The sequence below is a fragment of the Trichogramma pretiosum genome, unplaced genomic scaffold, assembly GCF_000599845.2.
Source record: "Trichogramma pretiosum strain Unisexual culture from Peru unplaced genomic scaffold, Tpre_2.0 scaffold108, whole genome shotgun sequence".
Classification (NCBI taxonomy): domain Eukaryota; kingdom Metazoa; phylum Arthropoda; class Insecta; order Hymenoptera; family Trichogrammatidae; genus Trichogramma; species Trichogramma pretiosum.
In genome coordinates this window covers 214,569-236,836 of record NW_019641704.1, presented here as the reverse complement: position 1 = coordinate 236,836, position 22,268 = coordinate 214,569, and the positions used below count along the sequence as shown (strand labels likewise).

At 37.0% G+C, this 22,268-nt stretch overlaps 1 protein-coding gene across 1 annotated transcript in view; it reads left to right on the top strand.

The window, feature by feature from the left end:
- LOC106656582 (RING finger protein 207-like) overlaps positions 1-22,268 on the top strand; it is a 92,452-nt gene that overhangs the window by 30,163 nt on the left and 40,021 nt on the right. Inside the window, exons 3-5 of the mRNA XM_023462918.1 lie at positions 3,470-3,618; positions 18,675-19,060; positions 19,437-19,859. Of these exons, the coding sequence (XP_023318686.1) occupies positions 3,470-3,618; positions 18,675-19,060; positions 19,437-19,859 (958 nt within the window). The remainder of the gene's footprint in view (positions 1-3,469; positions 3,619-18,674; positions 19,061-19,436; positions 19,860-22,268) is intronic.

Sequence of the window (22,268 nt, the reverse complement as noted above, 5' to 3'; positions counted from 1 at the left end):
ATCAAAATACATAAACTCAAATTTTTTCAGATTTTTTCAGACAGAACTCTGACGTCTAGAGCCGAAAAGTCCCATTTTTTAACGAAAATAATTTTTTCAAGGCGATACGAAGCCTTGAAAAATATGGAAAAAATTTTTTTCTCATTTTGTTCATCAAAATACATAATCTCAAATTTTTTCAGATTTTTTTATTGAAGGCGATAGCGTCTGGAGCCGAAAAACGTTATTTTTAACAAAAACGGTTCCTGGAACCCAAAGGTTCCGCTAAAAAAATTTGAAAAAATTTTTTCGAATTTCTTGTTAAATTTTAATAAATTTTGACCGTCGCAAAATTTCGATTGGAGCTTCCTAGCTCATTCTAGAGCATAACAATGATTCGAGCGAAATTCTGAAGACATTCATCACAATTACATTATTTTTCAAATTAAACGTTATAACGTTTTTATTAACATATATATAATAAATACCTTGTATTTACTAGGTATGTACATCGTACAAGGTATACACATTATATATATCGCTGGTCCTTGTGAAAAAAAGCACACCTCGTTGCAATGCCGTGAAAAAAAACGCACCTCATCGAACACCGTGAAGAAAAACACACCTCATCGAGCAACGTGAAAAAAAACACACCTCATCGAACACCCTGAAGAAAAACACAGCTTATCGGATGCCGTGAAAAAAAATACACCTCTTTGCAACGCCGTGAAGAAAAACACACCTTACGGCATCCGATCAACTGTGTTTTTCTTCACGGCGTTGCAAAGAGGTGTGTTTTTTTTCACGGCATTCTACAAATAGGTTTTTTTTTCATAGCGTTTTTCATTGTGTTTTTTTCACAAGGACCAGCGATATATCTGGTACATTCCTTGTAAATACAAGGTATATACATTCTATATACTTGGTATATACCTTGTGGAAACCTATTTTATATTTTTTGCTTTCTCAAAAATTCTTACAAAACCCTGACTATTCTACTGGCTAGTCTACATAATTATCAGATGAATACATAATATGAAAAAAGCATTTTCTCGAGGTTCTAATCCTCCAGCTACGCATATTTTTTTATGTTCAAAAATAGGCTCATCGACCAAACGGAACTTTTCTTTTATATAGCTACATATGAATTTTGTGAGATTTGATTTATTTTCACTAGATGCTAGGACTTTTTACAAATCTTTCAATGGTCGGTTACCAGTTATATCTATGGGATTTCCTTCTTGTCGTATCTACGTTCTCGTTCTTCTCGCTTCGGATTAACCAATGCATCATCGTAACGATCAAATACCAAATGTACTTCCTTTGCATATTTCAAGCGGTGTAAAATTCTTTGAAAAATATTATTTTCCAAATCGTTAAAATTCAAGTATAATCCAGAAAATGAACGGTGTAATTCTGCCATTCCGTCGATTATTTCAATACCAAATTCTTCCGAAATAGGAACTTGATTAGTTACATAACAATCCACGTCTTTTTCGAGGATGGGCATTAATTCTGATTTTACATTGGATCTTTTGCTACCATCAAATTTAAATAAAGAAGAAGGTATAGATGTGAGCGGTAAACTTAACATTTTTTTTAAATCTACGTCTTTGCGACTTTTTGATAAAGCTAGAACTCTCTGAAAAACAATCTTAGCAGATATTGTGACGCTACGAGCAACGACGAAGAACAGCTGATGTCTCACCATCACAATCAGCTGTTGTACCCCTACTATGACAGCTAATCAGCTGTTATATCCCTGCCTTGACAACCAGTCAGCTGATCGTATCCCTTCTTTGACAGATCAGCTGATGGGTGCCGGGGTAGGCTATTTTGGCGCGAGCTGTGCGCTATAAAAGGGCCAGCTCGAACTATGAAGAATCAGAAGCCTTCGGTTGGCAACTCACGGAGCAACTCATAAAGCTCTAAGCCTTGCAACTATAAAGCAAGTAACAGCTCTCGGCGACGATCTAGCAACTTATACCGAGCAGATATCGTCGAGGCTGGTTAAAGTTATAGGAAATTCTTATTCGCGTTCACGCGTATAGCGGCTCACTTGTATTAGTGTTGCGATATAGAATTTGTAAATAGTGTATATAATATTATTGTAAATAAATCATTATTGTTGAGTTACACAAACTCTACGTGTTGTGAATCACACAGCCTTTTTCTCTTTTCAGGACGCGGTGTAGAGTTTGCTTGTAAAGTAAATTTAGCTTCAAATATTTAAGTATTCTTACTTTTTTCAGTGAACGTTTTTAGATTATTTTGATGAATAGCACTAAAAAAGCTCTGAAGTTCATTATTATTCATATCTAATCTTTTCGAAATAAAATCGTTAAGCTTCACTTGTCCATTAGCTTTGGCATTAAGTCAGCTATTATTAACTTCAGATGTAGCCACGAGTCTAGTGCTCATGTTAATTAAAATGTTTTGTCTAATATCATACGAAAATGGGTCAGACATAGTATTCTTAACATAATCATGGATTAAAATAAAATGTTGTTCGTCTCGACTCATTTCTGATTTTTTTGATCCCTCGTGGATATACTCTTTATTCACGTCATATTTTTCTGAGCATTTGCTTCGATTTGACATAACAGATGAATACTGTCCTAAAATACTTCTTGTAGTTGTCCACCGCAAAACTGTAGAATCTTTTCTGGTTAGCCCAATAATTCCATTGTCAGCGCTTTTTGTTTCTTTTATTACAGACATCTGTACTGCCATGTCACTCCATAGTCCTCGGAAAGGTCATGGAGTAAATCGTAATACAAATTTTCCTTGTAAAAACTCCTCTTTTATTTCTCCAGGTAATTTGAAAATCATTTCTAGAAGATGAAGTGTTGCATATCTTGCACAATTGGGTTTATTGCATGCAAAAAAATATTGCAACATTTCAAAGAGACATTGTGTGTGTAAATCCCAGTTACCTTTGCGCTCGGATCAGATAAATTGTAACAATACTTGAATGCTCTGCAAGCAATCATCTCAAAATTTGACATTCACAGATTCATCCCTCCTCGAATTTCGAAATTCATTAAATGCACTGAGTAAAGCAGTTTCAGTTTCGGAAGAAAAATGCTTTAAAATATCACTAACTTTCTCATTTTCTGAAAACTTTTTGTGAAGCCGATTGAAATTATTTCTAAGTTCTTCAAATAAATTTTTTTTTGAAACCATTAGACTTTTAAAAAAATTTTCAAACAGTAAATGTAGTAACACTTCGTAACAAACCTTCGTGACCTTCGTAACTTGACCGACGACCTGAAGAGGCCGACAAAGTGGTCGGCGAACCGTCGACTAGGTGACGAGAAGTGTGGCATTGTATACTCTCGCCCACCGCCTATTTTTCAATAAATTTTGACTTTGGCACCGCCTTTATCGCCGCTTTATTCTTATTGACATACACCCAAAAAAAGCGTAACGATTTTATCATGAATTCGAAAAAAAAATATTAAATCGAATTATTTTTAAATTTATTTAGGCAGTTGACTGAATTTTCGGATGACGTAAAAGAACCTCCAAAAGATGTATTAATGAAGACACTTGTAGAATTTGCTAATGCAGAAAACCCACAATGTGCAAACTGCGACAAACGGGATAAAAATGAAATGTTCTTCTGTGCTACTTGTGGTAATTATATAAGAATATTTACTTCAATATTATAAAACTTTCATCTTTTTTTAAATTTTTTATAGCAGTTATGCACTTAACCCATTATATTGTATGTCCACGATAAAGTGAACACTTTTCACGATTAAATTAAAAATAGTTAGAGACATTATTTACTATATGTTATTTACATCAAACTAAAGGGAATCGTATGAAGATTATAAAATTACACTGGTATAATCGATAATAAGCAAAGTTTACAATAAATAATCGATGAAAGTAACATGTGAAAGAAAAAATTTCGAAAAAGGGTTAATAACATTTTTTTTAGACAGCGAATTTTTTTCGACGCTACAGCGTGCAGCGCAAAACGTCCTTAGCAACGCCGGCCAACAATGAGCAACTTTTCCGCCAAATGCTTTTTGCTTTGGAATTATAAAATAATCGAATAGAGTCAATTAAAATTGATAAAAAGGCCTGCATTCCCCGACAAATGCTGATCCAAAAATTATCCACCTCTATAAATAATAAATTTTTTTTTTCTGAACAAAAAACATCCATCAGTGATAACGTTAAGTGTTGGACTCGTCCTTTTAGCCATTACATGCTGGGCAAAAGTAGTCGAAAAAAATTCAGAGAGTAAACAAAATAACAGTAATAATAAAACAAACGTATGAAAATATGAAATGAACAAAAACTTGAAAGTCAACTCACGCATGAGTACAACAATTCGTAGCTGCGATGGGCATATTTAATACGATCAATACGAGGCTGGTGCAAAAACCGTCGAATCAAATTTTCAAAAGGTTTTTTGATTCTCGATATCCATGGGTCATGGGGGATTGGGGGTCATTGGGATTATAAACATAAATCTTGCTCTCGTCGAGGCTTGCGCGAAAAATCTCGTGGCCGTCGTGGGCTTTTTTCGTGCGATCGACGTAAAAGGCTCCGTCGGCGATGACAAAGCTTTCCTCACGGACAACCTGGACCTTGTTGACGCGAGAGGCTACGTCGGTAACAAGGACCTATTCGAGTCTTTTAGCCCTGGCCATCAGACACGAAAGCCCTGTCAGCGAAGTCTAAGCCTTTCTGGCGGACAAGCTTGAGCTCGTCACAGCAAATTTTTTGTTTAAATCTCATTTCCATGACCCATGAATATCGAGAATTCAACAAAATTTCCAAAAATTGAATCGATGTTTTTTGCACCAGCCGCGTGTCATTGCTCTCATAAAATAATCCCATGACGGCCACGACTTTTGTTGCACCTGCCTCGATCGACCTACGAGGGCAAATTTTTTGTTTTAAATCTCTTTTTTATGACCCATGGAAATCGAGAATGGAACACTGTTTCAAAAAATTGATTCGACGGTCTTTGCACCAGCCGTGTGTCATTGCTCTCATAAAATGAGCCAACGACGGCCACGACTTTAGTTGCGTCAAATGAATGTCACTTCATTAGCTATTAGTTAGTGAAAATCTGAAAAATTAAAAAAAAAAGGTTAGAAAATTGAGATTTTTTTGCTAATTAAGTAGTATATCGAGGATTATAAGCAAGAGTTGCCTATTTCTATACATATTTAAATGTAAATTTGTGATATAGTTGCAAAATAGTGCTTATTCATAAGTCAAATTTTGACAAAATGATGTTATTTTATTGTAGAGTACCCTAAAGGTGAGATACTACCTTAAGGGGACACACCTGTGTTTATGCCTATAAATGAAAAACATGAAAATTAAGCATAGCTATTAAAATTTGTTGTTTCTGATGTTAAAATACGTTTTTTTAGGTCTTTTTACAACAAAATTCATGTCTCTAGTCCCTTTTATTATGAAAATTCATCCAGGATTTATAAATATTGACTTGTAATTTCTAAGTTCTTGACCGCATGATTTTGAATGTAATATTTAATCAATTGTGATACTTTTGGTCTCAAAAGTTTTGTAGTAAAATTCTTCTCTACTTAAGTGTAGCAGATTTTTTATTTAGTTATTTTTTAATCTACTAATCGCCAAATATAGCAATAAGCGTTATTAATATAGCTATTTTTATCATTTTTTTTTGTACTATAGTATGAAAAAATTTTACCAAGCCTTTTGTTTAAATTCTGTTACACTTAAGTGGAAAAGAATTTCATTACAAAACTTTTGAGACCCCAAGGATCAGAATTGGTGAAAATTTGCATTCAAAATCATGCGGTCAATGACTTAGAAATCACAAGTCAATCTATTGCAACGGCACCAAGCGATTTTCGCGTTTAAGCGAGTACTCGACGCGTGGACGAGACGCGCGAGCGAAGAAAGAGAGCAGCTTCAGGCGAGCTTCCCCTACGCACTTGACGTGTTCGACGCGCGTGCATCGCAGCTATCCCACACCAAGCCCCACTCTGTGAGAAAGACGAGAGAGAGAGAGAGAGAGAAGAGCGGTGAGAGAGCCCCCCGAATGTGACCGGCCGTCACGCCTATAAAAGGCAGGTCAAGGGCGCAGTTCATTATTCTTATTACATTCTTATTATTAATTATTAAAAAGTCATTACAGCTCTAATAAGTATCTCACTATTACACCATTACTAGTTCATTACTACTCAATAGTATTTTGACGTGTATTCTTGGTACGATACTTAGTAATTTATTTAGTGTCGTGCTCACATCAACGTAGTTACTCCGACATTTCGATAAATACACAATATTGCATTATCGGTAATCGCGGTGACTGTTTGCTGTTGTTGCTTCACGACGAAGTGATATTCAGTTTTAGTAATTTTCGCGGTGCGGGAGTTACGCTACCGAGTGAAACTTGTTAGTGCTTCGGTCTACATTAGTGAATCCACGTGATCGCTGTGCAATCGTGAAGTGCCTTCCAGGGGGATTGACCGTGGAACCCACGCCATCCGTCTAGATGTAAGTTGTCTTTAGGGAGCTTCCTTTCATTCCTAATTCTCAACACAAGCCGAATCAGGTTTCGCACTTCTCAGTCGAAAGCCGTGAGCGCAGTTGTAGAATTATCATTTATGCGGGAGAGCTGAATCAGGTTTTACCAACCAAGTAAAGACCGCTAGCACTGACGCAATAGAATACATCGATCGGAGTTTAGGTTCTGCATCAATCGCGCTAGACGCCAAAACGAGATCGATCATTCTAAATCATTGAACATCCTTTCGAGTACGCACTCGCTTACCTATCCGTACCCTACGCAGAAATTCGTACGAAGACGCGTGCCAACCAAGCACATCAAATCATCAGTGCAACACGGCGCCGACCCAGGTAAACGCATACCCGTATTTTTCATCTCATCTCTGAACATCATCGTTCACTACGACTGATAAAGCCTTCATTTGAGAGCAATCAGCGAGTGGACAGAAGAATCACCGCGGAACTCAAGATTATTAATTAACATATTTGTATTTTCACAATAGTAACTTCGTGACATTCGTATTCAATGAAATATTCATTCTTCTAAATATACTCTGATATGCACGATTTATTCACAACTTATTCACAATTCAATTCACATTAATATTACATGAATTTAAATTGGTTTATTTGCATTTATAGTCATTCAATTTTGCGTTATATTAATTAAACTGTTGGATAACTCATCCTGTTCTAAATTGAACGAACTCACCGCGCTAAAAACATTAATTACCTCAATCTCTCATGTTATTCGTTGGAGCCGTGTAGAGATCATACGCACTCGAGTACTCGACCGCGTAGCATAAACCCATTCTTACGCGCGCACATTCCAAACCCGGCTCAGAAAACCGCGAGGCACACGTAAGAAACGCTCCAATAAAATGGCATCCCTGTAGTGGGAACAGGTGACGTAAAACGCACCCAACAGTTTATAAAAAAGCTATAAAAAATTTAACTTTAAAATAATTTTTCAAATCTAATAACTTAATACAATTTACATGAAAAACAAGAAAGTGCATATCAGTAGTCGCGAGAATTCCGAACATTCCAATATTAGAAGCAATCGCGACAAAACAAGCGAAAAACAAGCTTATTTTCATTATTCGACTATACACTAATCAGTGCGCGGATACCGCAGCAACTGATAAGCAGATAAGCCGCAGCATCACTAGCAACACAGTTGAGCGCAACGAGAGCTAATCTCTACACCGCATTCCAACGCGAGAGATAATCTCTTAGCGCAACGCAGTGAACCAAGCGTGTACGTAGGCGCATACCGATGACACGCGAGTCATCACTTACATACCATCATAACATCATCACCATTACCGAGAAGCATCTGGCCATTTAAAGATTAAGAGATACACTACACATACAACATGTTCATTACACCCTCCACGGGCAAAACAAAAAAGACACTAGGGGTCGAAACGAATGAAAATACGAAACAAGCCGAAGCAAACGCCATCGGTGCAACACAAAAAACATAATAATGACAAGGTCGAAGCAAAAACAAGTAAAACAGACTGAAAAAGAAAAAGATATATTCGAATTTCTATATACGCGTTTTCAGCAGTTTCAGCGTTGCTAGTTCGCAATCGTTTTCTTTTCATAACGCGTTTGATTTTTACTTATAATTTTTGACCGATGTTAATGGCAAACTATCTACTGAGTAGAGAAACATCCGGAGATGATATTTAAAGAACTCAGAACGATTTTTTATGAGAAATGTACTCGAACGAAAAATATAACTCGACCTGGAGTCGAACCAGGACCTATTCGCCTATAGCCGGCGGGCGCTGTAGCAATTCAGCTATCGTGGTCTTGGCAATATCAATCATTATTTGTGTACATGATCAAGATTTTAATTATTATTATATTGCAAATGTAGACTTTTCATCCAGCTACATATGATTAATTTTATTAATTTTATCTATCTTTACTCCGTGATTTTATGATAAGATTTAAATTGTCATCATTTGGAATAAAGAACACAGGTTTTTTATAAAACTGGATGAATTTTAATAATAAAAGGAATTTGAGACATAATTATTGTTGTAAAAGGACATATAAAAACATATTTTAACATCAGAAACAAAAAATTTTAATAGTAATCCTTAATTTTCATGTTTTTTATTTATAGGCATAAACACAGGTGTACACACTTAATAAAATTAATTAACCTTAATTACTTAATAGTTAATATAAAAACCAACTTATCGAGTAATTCATGTGCGGAGGGCGTAGCTATTTATTAAATTTTGTTTTATGTGACAAATAGACAGTGCTTTTTGTTCTTTTGCTCCGTTGAGTAGTTATAAGTGATTTATATAAAGTGATTTATTTATTGTATTTCACTTGACCCCATATCGCCTACCAATCCATTCCAACAAAATCACATGAAAAATCACACGAGAAAACACGTTATAAATCACGCCAAAAAATCACGTGATATTTCTGCTTAGGAACTTTTTAAAAATGATTTATGAACCCATATTGATAAATATATAAAAATCTGATATTATACACGTACAATGCTTATAGATTTTCAAGATCATAGATGCTTAAGAAACATAACTTGACTCGAATAAAAAAATCCTATTGAATATCTTTTCGTCATATTTCATATCCATTCTGAATTTAGAAAAAAGAGTGAGTGAGTGCAATTTTAAGATCAAGAATCTTAATAAGACCACAGGAATAATAATTATTCGATAATAGCAGGAATAATAATTAAACATGTGGAATTTTGTCATGTATAAATATAAATAGAAAAATGCGTAAAAGTAGAGGGAAGTTGAGCTGAGTTGAGTTGCGAGGTCATCGTAGGTATCAGAGGCATCGAACGTCGGGGCAGGAGCTCAGCTTATCCTGATTCTGGTGGTCTGTAGTCACAAGACGCTGTCGACATTGGTCCTGTCGACTGGGGACACTAGGGCTGCGGCTTGAGCGCCTTTAGAGCTTCATGGGATTTCACCAGAAACAAATCTTGCTCGAAAATTTCTCGCAAAAAGACATTCAGATTTCGGACAATAGGCCTAGGATAACCCAATGTGTTTGCCGTCGCTCGAGCTACGACCAAGACTCGATGAACAGGCTTGGGCCACTTGACACGAAGATAGATTTTACCATCTCTACCAATGCCGAATAGACTTCGTGCAGATATGCCTGCGAGCCTTCGAGACCTGGAAACGATATCGTTTCGAATGGTCTCGGATGAACATTTGAAAACAAGCGCTCTGGTGGATGGCGAACCATCTCCCGCTACAGCACGCTGCTACAGCCTCCATTCTAAAGCACCACTTGATCCCAACAGCGACAAACACTGTGTCGAGGATTTGTTCGTCACTAATGTCCAGCCCCAGGGGTGGGAACTAATGTGTCAGAGCCGAGTGCAATGCTAGGCATGATTAAGCCGTAGGACGAAAGTGTGTTGAATGAGAAATTTTCAGATGTGCTTGCGATCAGTGGTGATGTATAAAATCGACATCAAAACTGATGATGTACTGTTAGACGCTATAGACACGGTGGGCCTGAAGCCGCGATAGGTTTCATTAAAATGGCCACCAAAACTGATTGCACCACTGTTTAGTCGGTCAATCACAGATGAAAACCCCGTTCGAACCAAAATCCTAGCTGATCCTGTTCAAAAGTTATACGTATTTTTCTATTTTTATCCAAAAACCTCTATTTATACTCCTGACGCTGGCTCGGTTTTCGTAAAAATTTCCGACTCCACGGCGTTTTTACACGTTATTAGACGTATTTTGATGCGCTGAATCGATTTTTCGAGGTTGATTTTCTCGAATCAGGTGCGTTTAAAAGTTATAAACAAATTAATTGTTTAAACGGCCATATCTTGTAAAATATTGAAGATAGATTAAAACAATTGTTTTTTATTTTATTTGTCTTCAAAAGACGAAGAATTTCCATTAAATTAATTGAAAATCCGTCCACTAGAAAAAAAGTTATGCAATATTTAGTGCAAAATTACTAGAAATACGTCCTTTTTTATCTTTCAACCCCCGTAACTTGGCTCGTATTAGTGCGATCGAGCTCATCGACGTCTCATTTTAAAGGTAATAACCTACACAACAATTCGGTATAGCTTTTATCCCAGTATGATTGTTTATAAAGCAATTATTAGCTGTTTTGAGACGTAATTTAGTGACTGTCACGTACTTTTCATTTGTTTATACGCGTTTTTCGATGGGATAAATTATTATAATAACGTAGCAACTTAATATAAATGAAAGTACGTCAAAAAACGAAAATTTTAAGACGTTCCAAAAGGTAATCGAACAAATTGTTTTAATCTATCTTCAATATTTTACAAGATATGGCCGTTTAAACAATTAATTTGTTTATAACTTTTAAACGCACCTGATTCGAGAAAATCAACCTCGAAAAATCGATTCAGCGCATCAAAATACGTCTAGAAACGTGTAAAAATGCCGTGGAGTCGGAAATTTTTACGAAAACCGAGCCAGCGTCCGGACTATAAATAGAGGTTTTTGGATGAAAATAGAAAAATAAGTATAACTTTTGAACAGGATTTTGGTTCGAACGGGGTTTTCATCTGTGATTGACCGACTAAACAGTGGTGCAATCAGTTTTGGTGGCCATTTTAATGAAACCTATCGCGGCTTCAGGCCCACCTAGTAGAGAGATAGTGAACTAACAAATACTTTACAAAGGTTTACAAAAATTATTGGTCAATAAAAAACAGATATAAACAAACAAAACCGCCACAGAAAAGGCTAGTAGAGGGGGTTAAATTTAGATTTAAATTGCACGATTTAAATTTCACGACAAACGAACGATATTCTATTTCATGATATTCTATTTCATTATGGAAAAAGAGCGCCGCCGCAACTCTGAGCTTGAGTCAGGCACTGTCAATTGGGCCAGGGAACTGCTCCTAGTTTGCGGCTTCGCCCCCGTATCCTGGCGCTGGAACATCTCACTGAGGTAATCGGGACGCTACAACAATAAAGCCCGGTACACCTGCACGCTCAGGAAAAATCTTCTCTCTTCGAGACTGGCACAGCCCATCTTTTCGAGGAAAAGCGCCAGTCAATCTCCACGGTGGAGGCTAAAAACGAAGCGCACGGCCACGTGCCAAACACGCTGCAGAATGGTGGCCAGGTACTCTGGCACACGAGGTACACTAAGAAACAATAGTCCATCAGTGGCAGCACCAAGGTCGAGAGGGTCCTGGGTAGAGAGCTCTATTAATGTACTACCAAATGAACGATAGTTGGTTTGAACCAAGAATCTGCCATATTTACACGACTGAGTAAAACTATACACTTGAATCGAGCGAATGAAGAACAGCGTGAATATTTCAATAAAGGTTGTCCCGTGATAACTTCTAACGTGAATGATTTGGCAATGAGAAGAAAATCACTTATTGCCTAATAAAGGAAACCCGGTGAATACCAAGTTGATGCCAAAATTTCTTGGACCATGAGAAATTATCAAAGTTTATTCACCACTAGCATACGGTGTGAAAGATAAATCGGTCAAAATCACTAAAGTGCGCGTCAATGATTAAAAGAAGCATACAGTTTCAAGGCAACAACTTAATAAAGCCAAAGAAATTAACAAAGTAGACAATTCCACAGTTGTTGAAGATGTATCCGGGAAAGAAAAAAGGTCATCGGGCTGGAGTGTCACCCCGAGGTACGGCCAGCTGTCGGGGCCTCATAGATCACTCTCAAACAGTACTGTTATGACTTCAATTTCAACAAAAAAGGAAAAATGGAGAAGAATCAGTGTTTAACTGTTCATGCAGAGCAATCTGCGAGTTCAATCGTCTCACCCTTAATAGAGACCGTGAGCAATCATGTTTTGAAGAAGTGTGCGCAACCCTGCTGCTAAAACTTAATCGGTACCCTCTGAAAATTACAAGAGGTGGCCAAAACACTACTCGCCTGAAAATGCAAAAAATTTTAGAATTTCAAAAAATGCAATTAAAAGGGAAGAAAAAATGCTACTCATAAATCCAATAAAATAATTTTGAGTTAAAGGTGCATATAAGCCCTCAAATATTTACGTAATAGTCAAGCTGAGCTACGTAAGTTAATTCTTTGGTATGCAGTTTAATTGTTTAAAAAAATATAAGCCAGCTGGGCTAGGTGAGTTGCTGCTCTAGTTTACAGATCAATATTTTAAATGATACCCGAGCTGGGCTACGTAGGTGTCAGTTTTGGTTTGCATTTTCCTGCATTTTAAAATTTTTTTTAAAATTTTCATACAATTTTTTATCATAATTTTTTACAATCATGTTTTGAATGATTTTAATACCACGTTCGTTGGTTAGCTAAACGCGTCTTATGCAGCCAACTTCCTATGACACAATTGGAGTTGTTGCGACTCACTTCAGTTGGCACGCTCGCTGGTGCTCCTCGGCTGCCCAAGTCTGCACAGTGGAGGAGCTGCACACACACATGCATCGATATGGCGCGCCACCGTGAACGCGTAAAATTCACACAAGCACTTTGGCACAACGTATATCGACACAATAATGTCGAGAATGTAAGAGCACGATCAGAACACATCCTGCTTGCATCGCTCTCCAAACTCCACCATTTTTTATTTTTGGATGTATAACTGTGTTTTATTGAATAGAAAGAGAAAATAGAAATTTACATTAAATAGAAATGTAGCATTAGGTTAGTCGATACATAGGTTATGTACTTATATCCACATCAATTTCCCTTTGTTTCATCCCCGTCGGAACCGCAGTTAGGCATAACTTCACGGGGGTGGAGGGATTGGCGTTTTGCGCTTCATGAAGGCTTGGTTGTGGTGGCGTCTTCTTCCAGCCGCATCGTCCGGTCGTCACCTTCTGTCTGTTTCTTCGTCTCTCAGTCTTGTTACGACTGAGTAGGCGAAGGAAGCAACCGCGAGCCAGTTCGGCTTGCTCGCGAGCATGAGCCTGGTGTTATTATCCGGCGTCATGACTTCGTGGAGCTGGGCCTGTAGCCTCTCTCTTTCTTCGCTGAACCTCGGGCAGTGGTAAAACACATGCTCCGCGTTCTCGGCGGATGAGGGGCAGACCGGGCATTGCGCGCTTTGATTGTGGTCGTAGCGTCGGCTATGGTGTTTAAAGAAACCGTGCCCGGTCAAGAGCTGTGTGAGGTCCACACTCTGATATTTGGGATCAGTCGGTGCGTTGCCAAGCGTTCCTCGTCCTCTGCGTCCTCTCGGTGGCGGCCGTAGAGTCGAGCTCGCTCGTCCGCAAGAAGGGCTAGCGGTGGTATGCCGGCAAGGACATATGTGGCCTCGTAAGAGACATGCGGCCGGCCTCCGATCACACGCAGGCAGGCTCGTCGGTGGCCTGACTTCGCCTGGCGAATGTAGTTTCGCTTCTGTGCTGCTGTGCTCCAGATGGGGGCTCCATACAAGAGTGTGGAGTCAACGACGTGAGCATACAGCTTGCGTCGGCTTCTTCTGGGTCCGCCAGAGTTGGGCATGATCTTCGTAAGGGCACCGATCACACCGGCTGTCTTCGCGCTGACTGTTCGGAGGTGGTGGTCGAACTTCAGCTTGGCGTCGATGTGCAGGCCCAGGTAGCGGATAAAGGAGGACGAGTGTATGCTGAGGTCGCCTACCGTGATGGTGATGGTTTCCTCTTTTTTCCTGCTTGTGATGAGCAGAACCTCCGTCTTGTGGTCAGCTGTTTGTAAGCTGAGAGTTTGGAGCGCGCCTCGCACCTGTAGAATAGCAGCGTTCAGGTCGTGTTCGATCTGCCATAGATGCTTGGCGACAGCCACCACTGCGATGTCGTCCGCGAAGCCGACGATACGAATATCGCCATCGAAGTTGAGGCGCAGGATCGCGTCATACATAACGTTCCACAGTATCGGGCCCAATACTGGTGTATGTGGGTGTATCTGTTTATGTGTGTATGTATGTACGTCCGACGTTCTGGAACAAGTGTAACTTTTGAACGGAAACACGTAGCGAGATGTTTATTGACTTATTTTGAAGGATTCGTATGTCATAAGAAACGTCAAAAACTTATTTCAGGATCCGCCGAGTAGTTAAAAAATCATAATTTTTTTATCGTTTTAAAAACTGTTCTTTTTCTAAAGAAATTGTTTTTTCATTTTTTCACGTATAAATGCCGGAATTTTCACTGTTTTTTTTTGTTGCCATCATGGAAACAGAACGAGTCCGTCTATTTAGCGTCGGTCGCGTACACGAACATATGTAAAAAAACATTTATCCGTAGGGGTGTTTTTTTCGCGTACTCGAAACATATGGGGGAGGTGAAATTCTCGCGCACGCGAAAAGGGTTGTGTCTTAGCCATAATCAGACAATTTTTGAAGATGGGTTGAGTTGGAAGATCACCTAGCTCGAGTAATTTTTTAGATTTATGTTTATGTAAACCGGAGTAACTCAAATAACTCAAAGTAACTTAAGTAACCCGAGTAACCCAAAGTAACCCAATTGCAAGTAACCCTAAGTGACCTAATAGACCCAGCTCGTAAAATTTTTTAAAATTAACCCCAAGTAAGATAAAGTAAGCCCAAGTTACCCTGAGCTGGTCCATTGGGTTACTTTGGGTTACTTGGGGTTACTTGGGTTTTGTTCCGTTGTAGGATAATAAAAGACTGCGACCGATGAATTAAACAAAAACGTAATAACTTTATTAACGAATTAATCGTCGGTTATGCGTAATGGTCAGTCGGCGAAAAAAGCGAGTGACGCGCGACTCTGATGAGAGCTGGATGGGCTTCTTTTCGAGCTTCGACCCACCGAACAAGCTGATTGATCGGCAACTAACTGGTATACGCACAGACACGATGTTTCTTAACGGCATTTCTCCCATCCAGCGCCCAACACAGTCGCGCCTCACCTACCGAAACTGAGCAATAACTCAACAGGTTTGCATAAACATGAATCTAAAAAATTGCTTGAACTAGGTGATCTTCCAACTTAACCTACCTGAAAGAATTTTCTGATTACGACTCAACCAAATCCCTTTTTACGTGCGCAAAAAATTTCAACCAGACCTTCTTTCACGTACGCGAAAATTGTCGACCATACCTTCTCGGGAACGCGAAAAATTCACCTCCACAGATTCATTTTTTGTACCTCAGTTCACGTACGCGACCGACGCTGAATATACAGACTCATTTGAAAACTACATTGAATTACCAACAAATTTCTGTATGTATGTTTGCCATCCCGCCCTTTTGGCTCAGTAGTGTCTATTTAAGGAAATCTTACACGAAATTCAAGAAATCTCTAGGTTTTTTAGAAGTTTCGTATACAAAAATGATACCGTCGCATACGAATTTTCCCTTCAATAACCAAACCCTTTCATTAATATAATTTTTTATGAGAAAGCTCTTTGTCAATAAATTGGCAGCGATTTTTTTCTGTAGACTCAGACTCGGCAAGGCTGTAATGATCGCTGCGCATACGGTTGTCGGTGACCATAACGGAGCCGTCCAAGGCCCTGCCTCTGAACCATGAGTTGGTCCTGCTGCTGTTGTGGAACGAGTCGAACAACCTGGTCCCCTTGACTTCCGCATCTCGCAAGTTCACTGTAAAAATGTTAGTTAAAGCCGAATTTTTGAATGACGTCATGAGGTCGGAGAAAGTCACTGGCGGGTATACACCGAGGTCTATTTCGGTGGCGATCCGTGCGAGTGAGTCAGCTCTCTCATTACCACAAATGCCAATGTTAGAAGGAATCCAAGAAGGCCTTATGGAAAAGTCACGGTTATTTTTGAGCCATGCTATGTACTTGCTCTTTATCCCTAACAGGACTTGGTCTAATTTGACACCGATATTATCCGATTGAAAACTCAGAAGTGCGCTCAAGGAATCGCTAAGGATTATGTAATTTCTGCCGATGGCCTCGCTCTGGATGTAATCGAGAGCAGCATTATAGACCGGCAGATAGTGACCGATAATAGGTGCCAATTTTTAAACTTATGCCATTATGAAAAGATAATAGTTTGGCACTGATCAAGTCTTTATCTAGCTAGGCATAAGAGCACCTAGTGTCCTTTGGTGTAGATCGATATGGTCATAGTGTAAGAAAAACTAACGATTGTGTGCTGATTTTTAAACTTATGCCAATGGAACGGGTGAAATTTCGAAACTCATAGAATACATAAAAAATTATGGCATGAGGGCCACTAGTAGATATAAAAATCTACACTGTACGAAAGTTGTGAAAGATGTTAAACTATCATCTTTTGATAATAGCATAACTTAAGGGATAACAGGAAGCTTAAAGCTATATATTCCTAAAATTGCTGACCAATGAAATTTTGTAATCACAACAATAATACTGGTGGTCGTTCATACCTTTGAGAACATGTTTCCATCCTCATATCAAAGGTATGTGCTCGTGGTGTGGGTACCACTCATGTTAATTTGGTTACCGATCGAAGCAATTAAGGAGGCTCTTTCGATATTGATAAAAATTCTAAATCCAAAATTCACAATTATGTAGAAAGAAAAAAAATGGGGGTAGATGAACTCGTTTCCGAGAAAAATGCTGTCGAAAATTGCAATTTTAACATAGACTCGTATAGGAAATGATCTTGTTTCGTTAATAACTTTTGTAGAAAATTCTACATCCTCATAAAAGTTATATCAATTGATTTGTTAGAGTTTCACGAATCGTTTCCTGTGAAAAAAATAGGGGCAGCTGACCATTCTAAGAAGATAATCTGCTTTATATGGTCAATTTTGTGGTGAGACCCGAAGCAGCCAGCAGCAATGCAGTGCGCATGAAAGCGCGCGAAATTCAAATACGCTTCCAAAAAAAAAAAAATAGTATAAATTCTGTAAAAAAGTCTTTTATTAAAAAAATATTAACACTAACATTCTTTAAATAAATTTGTTAATGAATATTTAACAATTATATAATTAAAAAATTCTTATAGTTTAAAAATATTGTAAACAATATAAAATGATAAAATGTTTGCTTATGCTATTTATCAGTAGAAAATAAGCTTAAAATAACATTAATTATTGCTTTATTTTTTGTAATCCGAGGTTTCCCATTAATATCTTCTTGTAGCAATAATTTTAAAGATTCATGCCCTCCTGTTTCAAACGTATTTTGTAAAACAGTTTTACTTAATCTCATCTTAGCCATTTTCGATAACATACCGGCTGATAGTTTTTTTTATCATTAACTAGGGAGGCTCTATTAATTTTAATCATATTATTTTTTTTTTAATTCCGTTTGCAGCATTGATATTGTACGGTAATTACTCATTACAACGGAATCATCAATTTCTAAATTGTCTATAATATAATATATATATATGTGCCTTAGAAACGGCCACATGAATATTTTCCATTATTTGCACAACTTTTTTTTGGCAAATTGACCCTTTTTTTCCCCCGAAGCAACTTAACTCCATAGACTGCTTTTTTATCGTTCATAATTATCAATATGATTATAATACAAATATTCACAAATATCGAATTTTATCGTTGCTACACGTGAGCTGTGATGTACATAAAAGCTGACGACAAGTCTGCTACTCTGCTCGCAACTAGTCGCATAGCACATGCGCAGTACGTTGCGGGCTGAACCATGCATTACCGCTCCGCGCGCTTAATGTAAAAAACATTGCAGCGGAGGTGCCTCCTTAAAATGAGGTTTGTCGTAGAATTCCCAGCAAACCACTGAATGAATTCACTTCAAATTTTATACACTTCTTCAGTGCATAGATGAACATGGTCACAACAACTTTCTAAGTGATTAGAGCATTATAAAAAGCTATTTCACCATTTTAGTACAAGGAACCATATAAAATTATATAAAATGAATCATTTCAGATAGATATAATAAATATAGAATCAACAATAGTGTATGTATTCCTTAGATAGTGGTTGTGACCATGCTCATCTATGTACTGAAGAAGTGTATCTAAATTTCCAAGAAATCAAAAAAAATTCGTACTAATACGATGATAATTGACTGAGATATAAGCATTTGAAAATTGACAAAATTTTGATGAAATTTTTCGTCACAATAATTTTATTGAGTAGTGTATTTTACCTTGCTGTTGGCTAAATTCAATTAAAAAGAATTGTAAATAATTTTGAATACAACAAACATAAATTTTGAGTTTAATACATTAGCTAATAAAATTAATTTTATCCTTTTTCATATCAGGACAAGCATTATGTACAAATTGTAGAGATAAAACACATCAAGCAAAAATGTTCTCAAGACATCAAATACTGGTAATGGATAAGCGCTTAAGAGATAATCAAAAGCGATGTTTAGCTCACGGAGAAGTTTACATAATGTTTAATCAAAGTGATCAAGTGATGCTATGTGCAACTTGTTTTCGAGAAATGTCACCTGATACACGATTACATTGCATTGATATCAATTCGGCTTGGCAACGAATATCTGAAAAAATGAAACGGGCTATTAATTCTATGTGTGAAATACAAACAGAGATGCATAAGGAAATTCAAGATCTGAAATCTCAACAAGATAATCTTCAATGCAATATGAATGTTACTAAATTAAAGCTTGATACTTATGTTAAGGTATGAACATTTTACAATTACCAAGTAGTATTTTTAAAAGTGTTGAACTAGTATATTATGGTACGTGTGACTTGAGCAAGCCGTTATTGCACGGCACAGTTAGCACCCCAACGAAGCGAGGGTGCTAGTGCGGTGTTAAGAATGGGCTACTTGAGTCATAAGTATCTTACACTTTTATAGTACTGAGCTAAATTCACGTTTAGGCCCCCTTTAGGCGAGATATAAGGTGCTCATAATAGCGTCGCGGTGCAATAATGAGCAGCTTCAGTCAAGGCAAAGCGGGCCTAAAACGTGAACTTTAGCCACACAGTGCTATAAAATTTTTTTTTTTCAAGTAATAGATAAGTGGTACTATTTGTTATAAATGTGCTTATAGGATTTAAAGAAAGCAGTAGACAAGACTCATGATGCAGTCATGAATGGACTTTTACATGAATTCCAGGACAAACAAGGCTCAATGCAATCAAGGGTTGCTTCTTTGACTAGCATTCTTCCCATACTTAAAATGCATTTAGGATTGTGCATTTCTTTCATGTCAACTGCTGATAAGTATCAGTTCTTAGAATTAGCCCATACTGTGTTGGAACGGTTAAATCGGGTAGGACAGTTGGGACATTTTCCACAAATACCTATTATTCTTACAAGCCAAAATGATAAATTCAAAATTGAATTTATGAATGCTTTATATCCTTTCATATCTCATTTTGACTCAGATACGGATATGGAAACACACTTTCATCAATATGAAAAAAAGCAAAATCAAAAACAATCTAAAATACATACTCTACGAATGAAACAGGTAAAACATTCAAATAATTTTTAAGTAATTTTACAAGGCTAAAAAATTGTAGATCTATCAACCACCTGTTATGGGAGCTAAATAAAATATGCAAATTGAATATATGAAACTGATTTTGGTATTAGCGAACGATTGTGTAAATTTAATCTAGGATTCCTTTCAATTGTAACAATTTATACATTATTCAGCATGAAAGTAATTGAACTTTCAACAAAAAAAATTTGAACAGAAACAAAATTGAAATTCCAACAAAAAACCTCTCACGCACATTTTTTCGTTTGAGCTACTCGTCACTAAGCTAAGAATTATTTAAATATTTACGATGTTTAATGAATTTCTGAAAAATGCTAAAATGGTCAACTTTAGGCTTCTGGAAAAGTTTCACAGAAGGCCAAAAATTTTCTAAAGATTGTTTGGAACGGAAACAAAAAGTTTTTCATATTTGCAGAATGTCTACAAACGCAAGCACATTTTAAGGTATTGTGTCAAGTTTGCACTTTTTTCAGGCTATATCCTAGCATTTCCTGAATTTTATAATATCATATTATTAAATCAAAGTGCATATCATAGACATAAGAAGTATAGACAGTGGGCGAGCATGCAACGAAGTGAAGCTTGTTTAGAGAGAGAAAAAATATCGTCTGTCTCTTTCTAATGGGTGGAGTAACACTCGCGCTTGCGCGGTAAGCGACACCCGTGAACACGCATGCAAACCAAAGCCTAGGGTCACAACTTATATACAACTAACATACTCTTGCATCTGCAATGTGCGCGTGGCTGTGTGGTCAACGCGATCTCTTTATGTTCTCGAGATCGAGGGTTCGAGACCAATTGAAGTCTACGATATTGATGTTTCAAGAAATATTTCTTTTAAAATTATTTTTTCAACTCTGGAAAATATCCTGTATTATGAATATGATGTGTGAAAATATATTTTTTTTTATTATGCAAATTGTACACTAGACTGGAAGCAAAAAAAAAATTTTTTTTATTTTGCCCGGACCAAACGGAAAAGTGATCTATGTACCAAAAAAATAGTCTGTGAAAAATTTTAGCTCATATAAATTGAGATAACTCGTGCCGCCAGTCGCTTGAAGGTTTTTGAATTCGATTTAAATTAATTTTTTCCGCTTCTTTACAGCAATATTCAAATGTCTATGTAGCCGTCAATTTTTAAGCAAATCAAAATTTAGGGTTCTCAAAAAATCAAAGGTCTTAAAAAGACCATTAATTTGCTTTTTTCTAAGTTTTGATTGCTTCAAAATTAACTGCTGTAGAGCCATTTGAATATTGCTAAAAAATCGAAAAAAATCGCAATTTTTCTAGTTTTCTAATAGCTGAGGTTCGCTCGGAGAAACACCAATTTTTCCTAAACGCCAGGGTATTTTTTCGTGTGTAATAAGCTAAAAAATGACGTAGGTTTTGACCGGAATATTGCATCCTAGCTCCGTATAGAGGCATTTGAAATATTTAATTTTTTCGTATTTTTTTTTTGCTTTCCTCCGTCTAATGATCACGCGCTTTTTATTGTGAGGACATTCACAAAATACTGCAACATTTTCCAAATACTACTGATGATTAGAAGCATCTCGAGACCTATCTTTTAAGCCCCCTTAAGCGCTTAAAGGTGCCTCAGAACTAAATCTACAGCCAAATTAAGAATATAATCATTAACGAAATTTAAAAATAGAATCGCAATTTCGAGCTTAACTTTACTAAAGTGTCCTTTCATTCCTACAAATCCCCAAAAAATTTTTAAAGCATCATGTTCGACGTATTTTTCGACGAGAAAACCAATGGTGACCTTGGATTTGACCTTGAACATAGCCTCTAGGCTACAACGAAACAAAATTGATTTTTCGCTCGGTGACCCCCATTTTTTATTGCAGATTTGAAAAGAGCAAAAAATTTTATGTTTAAATATATCTATAGTTTTTTTTTAAGGTTATTTTATTCCATTCCTTATATGAGATTATTCTAGGTTATATGAAGGTCTTTTAGCATACAACATCGCCCTTAAGTGACCATGAACATATAATTCTATAACCTTAAAAAAAAAACTGAAGATGTATTTGAACGTAAAATTTTCCGCTCTTTTCAAATCTGCAATAAAAAATGGGGGTCACCGACCCCTCGGTGTTTCTCTGAGCGAACCTCAGCTATTAGAAAACTAGAAAAATTGCTATTTTTTCCATTTTTTCGCAATATATATCTTTGACTACGAATGGATTTATTATTACAATTGGATTATTATTACAACTGGATAATATTAATAAAATTTTACTCTAATTTCAAAAAATTGTTGTAATTTTATTTGAATTATGATATATGTGTAAGCCTGATCGCGCGGCACATATGCAATTTCGCATGCGGTGACGTCTTTTGTTTTTTCGCACCCACCCACCCCTC